The sequence below is a fragment of the Piliocolobus tephrosceles genome, chromosome 10 (genome assembly GCF_002776525.5).
Source record: "Piliocolobus tephrosceles isolate RC106 chromosome 10, ASM277652v3, whole genome shotgun sequence".
NCBI classification, from domain to species: Eukaryota; Metazoa; Chordata; class Mammalia; order Primates; family Cercopithecidae; genus Piliocolobus; species Piliocolobus tephrosceles.
This window is the reverse complement of record NC_045443.1, coordinates 6,938,700-6,951,894: the sequence shown is the minus strand read 5'-3', so window position 1 is coordinate 6,951,894 and position 13,195 is coordinate 6,938,700. Positions and strand designations below refer to the sequence as shown.

The 13,195-nt window shown below is 46.1% G+C and overlaps 1 protein-coding gene and 1 non-coding gene across 9 annotated transcripts in view; both read left to right on the top strand.

Moving 5' to 3' along the window:
- CHD4 (chromodomain helicase DNA binding protein 4) overlaps positions 1 to 13,195 on the top strand; it is a 37,801-nt gene that overhangs the window by 17,170 nt on the left and 7,436 nt on the right. For 5 of the 8 annotated variants that reach the window (XM_023232328.2, XM_023232330.2, XM_023232324.2 and 2 more), the window contains 15 exons: positions 2,251 to 2,375; positions 2,718 to 2,955; positions 3,108 to 3,283; positions 7,418 to 7,598; positions 7,683 to 7,769; positions 7,859 to 7,947; positions 8,051 to 8,184; positions 8,521 to 8,665; positions 8,995 to 9,160; positions 9,422 to 9,519; positions 9,638 to 9,767; positions 11,535 to 11,606; positions 11,901 to 12,038; positions 12,319 to 12,427; positions 12,539 to 12,671. In XM_023232328.2, the coding sequence (XP_023088096.1) occupies positions 2,251 to 2,375; positions 2,718 to 2,955; positions 3,108 to 3,283; positions 7,418 to 7,598; positions 7,683 to 7,769; positions 7,859 to 7,947; positions 8,051 to 8,184; positions 8,521 to 8,665; positions 8,995 to 9,160; positions 9,422 to 9,519; positions 9,638 to 9,767; positions 11,535 to 11,606; positions 11,901 to 12,038; positions 12,319 to 12,427; positions 12,539 to 12,671 (2,021 nt within the window). Of the gene's footprint in view, positions 1 to 2,250; positions 2,376 to 2,717; positions 2,956 to 3,107; positions 3,284 to 7,417; positions 7,770 to 7,858; positions 7,948 to 8,050; positions 8,185 to 8,520; positions 8,666 to 8,994; positions 9,161 to 9,421; positions 9,520 to 9,637; positions 9,768 to 11,534; positions 11,607 to 11,900; positions 12,039 to 12,318; positions 12,428 to 12,538; positions 12,672 to 13,195 lie in introns of all 8 variants that reach the window. The other 3 variants (XR_002735667.3, XM_023232326.3, XM_023232323.2) reach the window with 3 other exon arrangements.
- LOC111555975 lies at positions 9,200 to 9,336 on the top strand. The gene has a single exon (XR_002735688.2).

The following is a 13,195-nucleotide window of genomic DNA, read 5'->3' as shown; positions in this document are numbered from 1 at the left end:
GTGATCCTGCTGCTTCAGCCTCCCAACTAGCTGGGGCTATAGGCTTGAGCCACTGTACCTAGCTAATTAAAAAAAAAATTTTGTAGAGATGGGGTCTTGCCATGTTGTCCAGGCCGATCATAAACTTTTGGGCTCAAGCAGTCCTCCTGCCTTGGCCTCCCAAAGTATTGAGATGATAGGCATAAGCCACTGTACTCAGTGTCACTACTACTTGTTTTAAAAAAAACTTTTTATTTTAATTTTAGACTTAGAAAAAAGTTGCAAAACAGCACAGAGAGTTCATGTATACTGTTCAACTAGCTAGCTTCTCTTAATAATAACTTATATAACTGCAGTACAATGATCAAAACTAGGAAATTATCATTGGTATTATACTATAAATGACAGACCTTCAATGAATGTCACCAATTTTTCCTGATGTCTATTTTCTGTTTCAGGATCCAATCCCAGGTCCCATGTTCCATTTAGTTATTGTGCTTCCTGCTATCTATGACATTTATTTTTTTTCTTTTTCTCACATGATAACAGATTTTTTTTTGAGATGGAGTCTCACTCTGTTGTCCAGACTGGAGTGCAGGGGTGCGATCTTGACTCATTGCAACCTGTGCCTCCTGGGTTCAAGCAATTCTCCTGTCTCAGCCTCCTGAGTAGCTGAGATTACAGGCGTGCGCCACCACGCCCAGCAGATTTTTGTATTTTTAGTAGAGACGGTTTCACCATGTTGGCCAGGCTGGTCTCGAACTCCTGACCTCAGGTAATCCACCTGCCTTGACCTCCCAAAGTGCTGGGATTACAAGTGCGAGCCACGTGCCTGGTCAGTATAGATACTTTTGATGAACACTGGTCAGTTATTTTGTAGCATGGCTCTAAGTTTGGGTTTGTGTGATGTTTTCTCTTGATTAAATTAGACATTTTGTGCAAGAATGCCACAGAGGTGATGTTGTGTCCTTTTCTTTTCTTTTTTTTTTTTTTTTGAGACAGTCTTGCTCTGTTACCAGGCTGGAGTCTGGAGTGCAGTGGTGCGATCTTGGCTCACTGCAACCTCCGCCCAGGTTCAAGCCATTCTCCTGCCTCAGCCTCCCAAGTAGCTGAGACTACAGGTGCCCGCCACCATGCCCGGCTAATTTTTGTACTGTTAGTAGAGACAAGGTTTCACCATGTTGGCCAGGATGGTCTCGATCTCCTGACCTTATGAGCCACTGCACACGGCCGATGATGTTTCCTTTTCAATGCATCATACTGGGGCACGGACATGATGTGTTATGTCCCCTTACTGGTAATGACTTGATCACTGGTTAAGGTAGTGTCTGTTGAGTTTCTGCAGTGTAAAGTTTCTCTTGTTCCCAATTGTGATTGATCAATAGCTTGAGGGAGATATTTGAGACTATGTCAGTGTCCTGTTTCTCCTTAAACTTTCACACTGATTTTAGTATCCATCAGTGGACTTTGCTTACAATGATTATTACTGTGGTGTTTGTCTAATGAGGTTTTATATTCTGACATTCATTCTTTTTTACCTTCGCCTCCTGGGTTCAAGCGATTCTCTTGCGTCAGCCTCCCAAGTAGCTGGGATTACAGGTGACTGCCACCATGCCTGGCTAATTTTGTATTTTTAGTAGGCAGGATTTCACCATGTTGGCCAGCTTAGTCTCGAACTCCCACCTCAGCCTCCCAAAGTGTTGGGGTTATAGGCATGAGCCACTGCACCTGGCCTATTCTGATGTTTTTCTTTAAGAGATGGGGTCTTGCTCTGTTGCCCAGGCTGGACTGCAGTAGCACAGTCAAAGTTCACTATAACTCTTGGGCTCAAGTGATTCTCCTGCCTCAACTTCCTGAGTAGCTGGGACTACAGGTGTGCACCACCATGCCCAGCTAATTTTTCTCTTTTTTTTTTGAGATGGAGTCTCTCGCTCTGTTGCCCAGGCCGAAGTGCAGTGGTGCAATATCTGCTCACTGCAAACTCTGCCTACCAGGTTCAAGCGATTATCCTGCCTCAGCCTTCCGAGTAGCTGGGACTACAGGTGTACACCACCATGCCTGGCTAATTTTTATATTTTTAGTAGAGGCAGGGTTTCACCATGTTGGCCAGGCTGGTCTTGAACTCCTGATCTCCAATGATCCACCTGCGTCTGCCTCCCAAAGTGCTGAGATTACAGGCGTGAGCCACCGCCCCGGCTTAGTTTTTTAAACTACATTTGTGAATTGGAATTCAGGAGACACTTCTAATGGTGTTTTTGGTTCCTTTATTAGCACCGGGTGCTCAGCAGTTCTGCTTCTTGCTTTCCACTCGAGCTGGGGGCCTTGGAATCAATCTGGCCACTGCTGACACAGTTATTATCTATGACTCTGACTGGAACCCCCATAATGACATTCAGGTGAGCAGAGGCAGCAGGCAGCCTTAATAAGTAACATGTTAGAGGCATAGTGGCCTCTATGAGCATTCTACCATCTGGAATTAGGTTTTTAGGTGAGAAACAACAGATTCTTTTTGTGTTGTTTACCTTATTGTGTAAGCCAGAGAATTTGGTTAGCTGTGGTCCTATTTTGGGTAACGTGTTAGAGGGTGGTGTCTGGAGGTAGGGGTGCAAAAGGAAGTTTCCTATGAAGGCAGGCTGTGGACCTTGTCTTGTGCTGAATTTAGAATACTATGTGGAAGTCAGGATAAGAGTGGCACCAGGAAAATACAATTTCTGGCTTTATTTCCTGCTCAACTCCAGGCCTTTAGCAGAGCTCACCGGATTGGGCAAAATAAAAAGGTAATGATCTACCGGTTTGTGACCCGTGCGTCAGTTGAGGAGCGCATCACGCAGGTGGCAAAGAAGAAAATGATGCTGACGCATCTAGTGGTACGGCCTGGGCTGGGCTCCAAGACTGGATCTATGTCCAAACAGGAGCTTGATGATATCCTCAAATTTGGCACTGAGGAACTTTTCAAGGATGAAGCCACTGATGGAGGTGAGCTAGTCAGGAACTTACATTTTGGTGTGGGGCTTGGCCTCTCTAAAGGTTAGGGAGAATCTTTGATACCAAGGGTCTTGTGGGACTTGCTTTTTCCACTGCAGCTGCTGAAGCTGACTTTGGGGATGTGGGCCCTTGATTTTTTATAGGAGGAGACAACAAAGAGGGAGAAGATAGCAGTGTTATCCACTACGATGATAAGGCCATTGAACGGCTGCTGGACCGTAACCAGGATGAGACTGAAGACACAGAATTGCAGGGCATGAATGAATATTTGAGCTCATTCAAAGTGGCCCAGTATGTGGTACGGGAAGAAGAAATGGGGGTGAGTATGCATCCAAGGCAATCCTGTGCTTGGTGATTGGTCTGAAAATTGGAATTGAGACCAAGGTGGTATTTGAGACAAGAGGAAAATATCTGTAGGCAAATTCTTACGTTGATGAATTGATACACCTCTTCCTTTGAAAACAAGGCTGATAACATGACTAATCGGATTTTCATCTTTGCCTTGGTTGTCAGAAAACTTACAACCAAATATGCTCACAACAGTTATTTTGGCTCTTTACCAGAATGTCATTTTCTCTTACGTGTTTTATTAAAACTTACACATAAAATTTTGAATGCTACCTCATCTCTCTAGAGAAGAGGCAGAAGATCCTAGATAATCTGTCTCTTTGTGTTTTCTGGTTTTTATTTAAGAGACAGGGTCTCTACCAGGTGTAGTGGCTCAAGTCTGTAATCCCAGCACTTTGGGAGGCCGAGACAGGCAGATAGATCACTTGAGGCCAGGAGTTTGAGACCAGCCCGGCCAACACGGTGAAACCCAGTTTCTCCTAAAAATAAAAAAATTAGCCAGGCATGATGGAGCACACCTGTAGTCCCAGCTACTCAGGAGGCTGAGGCAGGAGAATCATTTGAACCTAGGAGGCGGAGGTTGCAGTGAGCTGAGATCACGCCATTGCATTCCAGCCTGGTGACAGAGCCAGACTCTGTCTGAAGAGAAAAAAACAACAAAAAAAGAGACAGGGTCTTACTTTGTCATCCAGGCTGGAGTGCAATGGCACAAACATAGCTCAGCAACCTTAAACTCCTGGGCTGAAGAGTGACCCTAGTACATGTGTGCTACCAGACCTGGTTAATTTTTTAAATGTTTTTAGCGATGTCTTGCTGTGTTGCCCAGGATGGTCTTGAACTCCTGGCCTTAAGCAGTCCTCCTGCCTTGGCCTCCCAAAGTACTGGAATGACAGGTGTTAGTCACTGCACCAGGTCTCCTTGTGTTTATTTTTATGTATTTATTATTTTATTTATTTATTTATTTATTTTGAGATGGAGTCCCACTCTCTCCCCCAGGTTGGAGTGAAGTAGTGCGATCTCAGCCCACTGCAAGCTCCGCCTCTCGGGTTCAAGCAATTCTCCTGCCTCAGCCTCCCGAGTAGCTGGGACTACAGGCGCCTGCCACCACACCTGTCTCATTTCTTTTGTGTTTTTATTAGAGACGAGGTTTCACCATGTTAGCCAGGATGGTCTTGATCTCCTGACCTTGTGATCCACCCACCTTGTCCTCCCAAAGTGCTGGGATTACAGGCGTGAGCCACTGCCCTGGCCTTAAGTATGTTTTTTTTTTTGAGACAGAGTCTTGCTCTGTTGCCCAGGCTGGAGTGCAGTGGTGGGATCACGGCCCACTGCAACCTCCACTTCTGGGTTCAAACAATTTTCCTGCCTTAGCCTCCCAAGTAGCTGAGATTACAGGTACGCACCATCATGCCCGGCTAATTTTTTTATAGTTTTAGTAGAAACGGGGTTTTACCATGTTTGCTGGGGTACTCTAGAACTCCTGACCTCAGTGATCCGCCTGCCTCGGCCTCCCAAAGTGGTGAGATTATAGGCATGAGCCACCATGCCCAGCCTCCTTGTGTCTGTTTTTTTTTCTTTTTTTTTTGAGACAGTGTCTTGCTCTCTCGCCCAGGCTGGAGAGCAGTGGCGTGATCTTGGCTCACTGCAACCTCCGCCTCCCGGGTTCAAGCAATTCTCGTGCCTCAGCCTTCCGAATAGCTGGGACTACAGGCATGTGCCACCACGCCCAGCTAATTTTTTGCGTTTTTAGTAGAGACGGGGGTTCACTCTGTTAGTCAGGATGGTCTCGATCTCCTGACCTCATGATCCATCTGCCTCGGCCTCCCAAAGTGCTGGGATTACAGGCATGAGCCACTGTGCCCGGCCCCTCCTTGTGTTTTTTTAAAGATTAGAATCAGGCCAGGTGCGGTGGCTCACGCCTGTAGTCCCAGCACTTTGGGAGGCTGAGGTGGGTGGATCACGAGGTCAGGAGATTGAGACTATCCTGGCCAACGTGGTGAAACCCTGTCTCTACTAAAAATACAAAAATTAGCTGGGTGTGGTGGCGGGCGCCTATAGTCCCAGTTACTTGGGAGGCTGAGGCAGAGAATCACTTGAAACCCGGGAGGTGGAGGTTGCAGTGAAGCCAAGATTGCGCCACTGCACTCCAGCCCGGCGACAGAGTGAGACTCCGTCTCAAAAAAAAAAAAAATTAGAATCGGTCTATACCTTTTTATTCTCCTCCCTTCTCTTTCTTGGTCTTTTATAGTAAAAAAAGAAAATAGTATGTGAGGAATCTGTGGCTTGTTTTAATGTTTTTCTCTCCCAAATGATGTAGAGGAGTATGAAATGGAAAAATAAAATTTCCTTTTTCTTCTGGTCTTCTGTAAACCACTCAGCTCAGGATTCTTTGAATTGGCGTTGGTTCTGGTGGTCTTTGTCATCTTTTCTCATTCTCCCACCTCAGAACCATCCCCCTTGCTGTGTTTCCCTGATACTCACCTGTGATTTTGTTCTTGAAGGTAATGTGTCCAACCTCAGTTTATATGTAAGTGTGGCTGAATGGTCTAACATAGGTCTGTATACTATAGTGTTCAATCAGAAACGACCCTACTAATAGAATGCTCACATTCCTTTCAGTGGCAGTGAACGTAATAGAAGTGATTGACGGGAGAGCACATGATAAGTGGATCATCCTTGTTGGTGACTACACAAGTATACACATTGTTCTTTGATCAGTGACTGCAGCTGCTGTTGACTTCTTTTAAAAATTTTTTAAGGTTTATTTTTAATAGATAGTAATTTACATAGCTCAAAATACACGAAAGGACAAGACGCGGTGGCTCATGCCTAGAATCCCAGTACTTTGGGAGGCTGAGGCGGGAGGGCCGCTTGAGCCCAGGAGTTGGAGACCCACTTGGGCAACATGGTGAAATTCTGTCTCTAAGTAATAAAAACATGAGCTGAGTGTGGTTGCTCATGCTGTGGTTCTAGCTGTGTGGGAGGATCGCTTAAACCTGGTGGTCGAGGCTGCAGTGAGCCATAATGATGCCACTGTACTCTAGCCTAGACAACACAGCTAGACCCTCTCTCAAAAAAAATATATATATATACATATTTATATATACACACACATGTATCTCTTTTCTCTTCTGTCCTCTAACAATTTAGTTCCCTTTTTGGGGACAGCTAATGTTTTCAGTTCCTTTTATATCTTTACAAAAATATTTTATGTGTATACAAATTATACATATATTCATACATGTATATGTACACCCACATACATGTACCCAAAAACTTTTTTTTCCTTTTAAACACAAAAGTAATACCAATGCAATGTAAATGCCACATTGATTAGGGAATAATAACAAGAAAAAAGTCTGTACACGTTCAGTACAGACATAATTTTGTTTTTTCTCTGAATATTTTCCATCTATGGTTGTTTGAATCCACAGGTGCAGAACCCATGGATGCAGAGGGCTGATTATAATTTATTTAACTAGTTCCATAATGATGAACATTTAGGTTGTTTCTAATGTTATGCTATTAGGAGCTGTTTAATTCCAGTATAAGGGATGTGGAATCAGTGAGTGATCCTGAAGTGTCTGAAAAAAATTCACTTTTAGAGGAGTATCAACATTTTTGGGACATAAGAGGCTATATATAATTCTTTTTGTTTTGCAGACAGTTGGTAAGCTTTTATGAAGTTCATGAAGAACAGAAAGGTTTATAGTCCTCTTCTCTCTTATGAAAATCTTTTACAGTATTTCAGAAGCTTCTCCTTTCTGCCTTGCTAAGGCTCTGACCTCTTTTTGCTATCTTCCGATTGTATATGCACCAGTGCAAGGGGTTAGAAGAAAGCATTCTGTGTCTTCATCCTTCCCTGTGATGATGGCTCTATCCTATGTTTTTCTTGAGTTATGCTGACTGCTAATCTATACATAATTATGAGGAGCTATGTACTCTCAATTAAATTTCTTCTAAGTTCGTAGGTCCAAACAGGCACACCAGCTATTTAAGAGTCCAGTCATGAAAAGGAGCTAGCAGAGTGGGAACTATGAGGACCAGGGGTAGCTGGTCGTGCTGACTTCAGCACTCCTGAGTCCTGGCCCTCCCTCTGTCCCAGGAGGAAGAGGAGGTAGAACGGGAAATCATTAAACAGGAAGAAAGTGTGGATCCTGACTACTGGGAGAAATTGCTGCGGCACCATTATGAGCAGCAGCAAGAAGATCTAGCCCGAAATCTGGGCAAAGGAAAAAGAATCCGTAAACAGGTCAACTACAATGATGGCTCCCAGGAGGACCGAGGTGTGTGTGGCCGGCCCCGCCCCCCACCCATGGGCCGTTCCACTAGAGCAGTGGGCCCCGCTCATCTGCCCTCTCTCCCTCCAGATTGGCAGGACGACCAGTCCGACAACCAGTCCGATTACTCAGTGGCTTCAGAGGAAGGTGATGAAGACTTTGATGAACGTTCAGAAGGTGAGGGCTGTGCTTTTTTGTTGCTTTTCTAAATGTTGCTTTGTTTCATATCCTACCTGTGTCACTCATTCATCCTTTTCTTACTGCAGCTCCCCGTAGGCCCAGTCGTAAGGGCCTGCGGAATGATAAAGATAAGCCATTGCCTCCTCTGTTGGCCCGTGTCGGTGGGAATATTGAAGTAAGTGCCATGCGATTCTAAGGGTGGGTGAGTGCCAGATAGATACTGGATCTTTGGTGGAGTGCAGCCTGCTCCCTCTCACCTGGGTTTCTTCTTCCCCTAGGTACTTGGTTTTAATGCTCGTCAGCGAAAAGCCTTTCTTAACGCAATTATGCGATATGGTATGCCACCTCAGGATGCTTTTACTACCCAGTGGCTTGTAAGAGATCTGCGAGGCAAATCAGAGAAAGAGTTCAAGTGAGTTGAGGGCTGGCGTGGACTGATCTAGAGCAAGGGCTTCTGCTATCTAGCTGGTCATTCCATGGTTCTAGGCCCAGCTGTGCAGGGAAGTGGGCTGTTTCCTCTGTTGAAGTTGGCAGGTGAAGCTGTTAGTAATGTGTTCCTAGCTTCCCTGGAAGAGAATCTGGGTCTTCTTGTGGGGTCTGGAGATCAGCCTTCCAGTGCAGTGGTGGGCTTTACCTCAAGGTGGAGCCATAGTTATTGCCCGTGATGATGCCTCACGAAGGGATGGAAAAAGAATCTTAAGAGTCAGCATGATCCCTGTTTAACTCATTTCTCTACTTCTTTACGCAGGGCATATGTCTCTCTCTTTATGCGGCATTTATGTGAGCCGGGGGCAGATGGGGCTGAGACCTTTGCTGATGGTGTCCCCCGAGAAGGCCTGTCTCGCCAGCATGTCCTTACTAGAATTGGTGTTATGTCTTTGATTCGCAAGAAGGTGAGCCCTGAGCCATTTGCCATTGTTAAAAGTTTCTAGGGGGCCAGGCGCAGTGGCTCACACCTGTAATCCCAGCACTTTGGGAGGCCGAGGCGGGCAGATCACTTGAGGTCAGGAGTTTGAGACCAGCCTGGCCAACATGGCGAAACCCCATCTCTACTAAAAATACAAAAATTAGCTGCGTGTGGTAGTGGGCACCTGTAATCCCAGCTACTCAGGAGGCTGAGGCAGGAGAATTGCTTGAACCCAGGAGGCGGAGACTGGAAGGCCAATAGGAAAGGAGCCTGCAGCTGGAATTGGGTCTTCAACTTCTTGTCCCATTGCTACAGGTTCAGGAGTTTGAACATGTTAATGGGCGCTGGAGCATGCCTGAACTGGCTGAGGTAGAAGAAAACAAGAAAATGTCCCAGCCAGGGTCACCCTCCCCAAAGACTCCTACACCCTCCACTCCAGGGGATACGCAGCCCAACACTCCCGCACCTGCCCCACCTGCTGGTAAGTCTGCCTGTCCTATCATTTTCTGTCCCTCTCTTTTTGTCCTGGCCTATTTTTCTGCTCCCCTGTGCTCAGTTCTAACAGGGTAGTCTGGCAGGACACACAGCAATTTCCCTCTCAGTTTAGGAGGGCCGTCCTAAGAATAGGGCTGGCTCTTAAAGGCACGAGAGGACAATTTAAGATGAGACAAACTGGGAAGAAATGACCTTCTCTCTGATGTAGCACCTTCTTCCTAATTGATTGTCTCTTATTGTTCTGCAGAAGATGGGATCAAAATAGAGGAAAATAGCCTCAAAGAAGAAGAGAGCATAGAAGGAGAAAAGGAGGTTAAATCTGTAGCCCCTGAGACTGCCATTGAGGTAAGAGATGGGGGTGACTGAATGCCACACTAAAGACAAATGTGTAAGCCCAGTCTTCCTTGTAGTTGCTGGCCTGTCTGCTTCATCTGTTTTGTTTTTGTTTTTTTTTCCTTTGAAGTGTACACAGCCCCCTGCCCCTGCCTCAGAGGATGAAAAGGTCGTTGCTGAACCCCCTGAGGGAGAGGAGAAAGTGGAAAAGGCAGAGGTGAAGGAGAGAACAGAGGAACCTATGGACACAGAGCCCAAAGGTAAAGGTATCCACATGGTTTTTTTTTTTTGAGATAGTCTCGCGCTGTTGCCAGGCTGGAGTGCTGTGGCGCAATCTTGGCTTACTACAACCTCTACCTCCCAGGTTCAAGCGATTCTCCTGCCTCAGCTTCCCGAGTAGCTGGGATTACAGGCATACGCCATCATGCCCAGCTAATTTTTGTATTTTTAGTAGAGACAGGGTTTCACCATGTTGGCCAGGCTGGTCTCAATCTCCTGACCTCATGATCCGCCCGCCTTGGCCTCCCAAATTGTTAGGATTACAGGCATGAGCCACTGTGCCTGGCCTTTTTTTTTCTTTTTTTCTTTTAAAAAAAAAGGAGTTTCATTCTTGTTGCCCAGGCTGGAGTGTAATGGCGTGATCTCGGCAACCTCTGCCTCCTGAGTTCAAGCGATTCTCCTGCCTCAGCCTCCTGAGTAACTGGGATCACAGGCATGTGCCACCATGCCTAGCTAATTTTGTATTTTTTAATAGAGGGGGTTTCTCCATATTGGTCAGGCTGGTCTTGAACTCCTGACCTCAGGTGATCCACCTGCCTTGCCCTCTCAAAGTGCTGGGATTATAGGCGTGCGCTACTGTGCCTGGCTGGTATCCATATTTTTAAGCACTACAGATCCCTGTGTGAACCATGGTCACTCATGAATTTTCACTGGGGCTGTAGAGATAGCAGGAGGAAGCGATACACTGAAGAATCCTGCACCCTTGATTTTAGGTGGCAGGTTTTCCTGTCTCTTATGACTTTATTTATTTTTATTTTTTGAGATGGAGTCTCACTCTGTCACCCAGGCGGGAGTGCAGTGTTACGATCTCTGCTTACTGCAACTTGGGCCTCCCGGGTTCAAGCGATTCTTCTGCCTCAGCCTCCAAGTAACTGGGATTACAGGCATTCCACAACCATGCCCAGCTAATTATTTATTTATTTATTTATTTATTGAGATAGTGTCTCACTCTGTCGCCCAGGCAGGAGTGCAGTGGGACGATATTGGCTCACTGCAACCTCCACCTCCTGGGTTCAAGCGATTCTCCTGCCTCAGTCTCCTGAGTAGTTACCATGCCCGGCTAATTTTTTTTTTTTTTTTGAGGTGGAGTCTTCCTCTGTCGCCCAGGCTGATGTGCAGTGCAGTGGTATGATCTCGGCTCACTGCAACCTCCACCTCCTGGGTTCAAACAATTCTCCTGCCTCAGCCTCCTGAGTAGCTGGGATTACAGCACGTGCCACCGTGCCCGACTAATTTTTGTCTTTTAGTAGAGACGGGGTTTTACCATGTTGGCCAGGCTGGTCACGAACTCCTGACCTTGAGATCCACCCACCTCGGCCTCCCAAAGTGTTAGGATTACAGGCGTGAGCCACCACGCCTGGCTAATTTTTGTATTTTTAGTAGAGACGGGGTTTCACCATGTTGGCCAGGCTGGTTTCTAACTCTTGACCTCAGGTGATCCACCCACCTTGGCCTCCCAAAGTGCTGGGATTACAGGTATGAGCCACCGCACCTGGCTAATTTTTGTATTTTTAATAGAGATTGGGTTTTCCCATGTTGGCCAGGCTGGTCTTGAACTCCTGACCTCAAGTGATCTGCCCGCTACTGTCTCCCAAAATGCTGGGATTATAGGCATGAGCCACCATGCCCAGCTGACATTACTGTAATCGCAGACATTTAGATGTAGGTCTATCCAATTGGATAATAGTGTGGAACAGAGGAGAATGTTCTTCCTTTAGGTATATTTTCAATAACATTTCTTCCCCTAGGTGCTGCTGACGTAGAGAAGGTAGAGGAAAAGTCAGCAATAGATCTGACCCCTATTGTGGTAGAAGACAAAGGTGGGTGTTTGAAGAAGTTGATTGTGGTTTAGAAGAACTCTAAAACCAGAAGCAAGGACTGTATCTGCCCTGCCTCCCTGTCCATACTCATCTAGCCATTTTATCCCAAAAGACTGCACCTGTCCCCACATTTAGTTGTCAGTGGGCCAATGGCACCATTTTCTGGGTCTGAGAGACACCCAGGTGGAGAAGGGGTGGAGGTGGATGGATTCTTGTAGCATACAGTGTTCTGGGTAAGGGTGATGGTGCTGGGCTTTGGCTGGAACTGACATTTTTCTTCCTTACATTCTGTAGAAGAGAAGAAAGAAGAAGAAGAGAAAAAAGAGGTGATGCTTCAGAATGGAGAGACCCCCAAGGACCTGAATGATGAGAAACAGAAGAAAAATATTAAACAGCGTTTCATGTTCAACATTGCAGATGGTGGTTTTACTGGTATGGAAATGAGGGGCCCACCAGGGTTAGAAGGATCTGATGTGAAATTGGGGTTCTTGTCAGAAACCACGGTACAGGGGCTTTACCTCTGTTCGATGAGGGAATGCCAAACTGATAGTGTACTCCCCTGGGTTCTGTGGAGAAAGCCAGAAGCAAATTATATAAAGATGGATCCAGGGATAGGGGATGGTGGGGGACAAGAATAAGTAGCATTTTCAATTCTCACAGATGTTTGCTTCCCGCCCCCCCCCCCCCCCACCTTCCCTAAATTCTTCCTCAGAGTTGCACTCCCTTTGGCAGAATGAAGAGCGGGCAGCCACAGTTACCAAGAAGACTTATGAGATCTGGCATCGACGGCATGACTACTGGCTACTAGCCGGCATCATAAAGTATCCTTTGCCTGAATCTGGACTGAGGCTTTTGGTGAAAGGTTCTGAAGGTCTCTTAGTTTGAGGTTCTTACTTTTCTTGTTTTGTTTTTCCTGAGCACTTTTCCAATAGCCATGGCTATGCCCGGTGGCAAGACATCCAGAATGACCCACGCTATGCCATCCTCAATGAGCCTTTCAAGGGTGAAATGAACCGTGGCAATTTCTTAGAGATCAAGAATAAATTTCTAGCTCGAAGGTTTAAGGTGAGCGGTTGGGGAGGAATATATTGATTGCTTAAGTGACAAACTTGAAAGTGCATAACGTCCAGCAGCGGAGGGAGTCTGTCCATCCAGCGCACCGTTCTCACTTTCTTCATTCTATGGGAGGCTTTGCTTCCAAGTAACTTACACATTAGGGTTGAAGACACACAGACTTGAAAGTTAACTAACTGTACTTGAGCTGTAGGTGACTATGGTCCAATGAGCGACACTAGTGCAGAGGGGTTTGGGGAACACTGTAGATTGGAGTATTCAGGAAAGATACAGAGGTGGGATTGAATTGCATCTCTGAAGAGGTAGAGCTGTATCAGTCAGTGGGCGGCTAGTTCTTTTTTGAGACAGAGTCTCTGTCATCCAGGCTGGAATGCAGTGATGCAGTCTCTTTCTCACTGTAACCTCTGTGTCCTGGGTTCAAGTAATTCTCCTGCCTCAAGCCTCCTGAGTATCTGGGATTACAGGCGCCCGCCACCACACCCAGCTGTTTTTTTTTTTTTTTTTTTTTTTTTTTT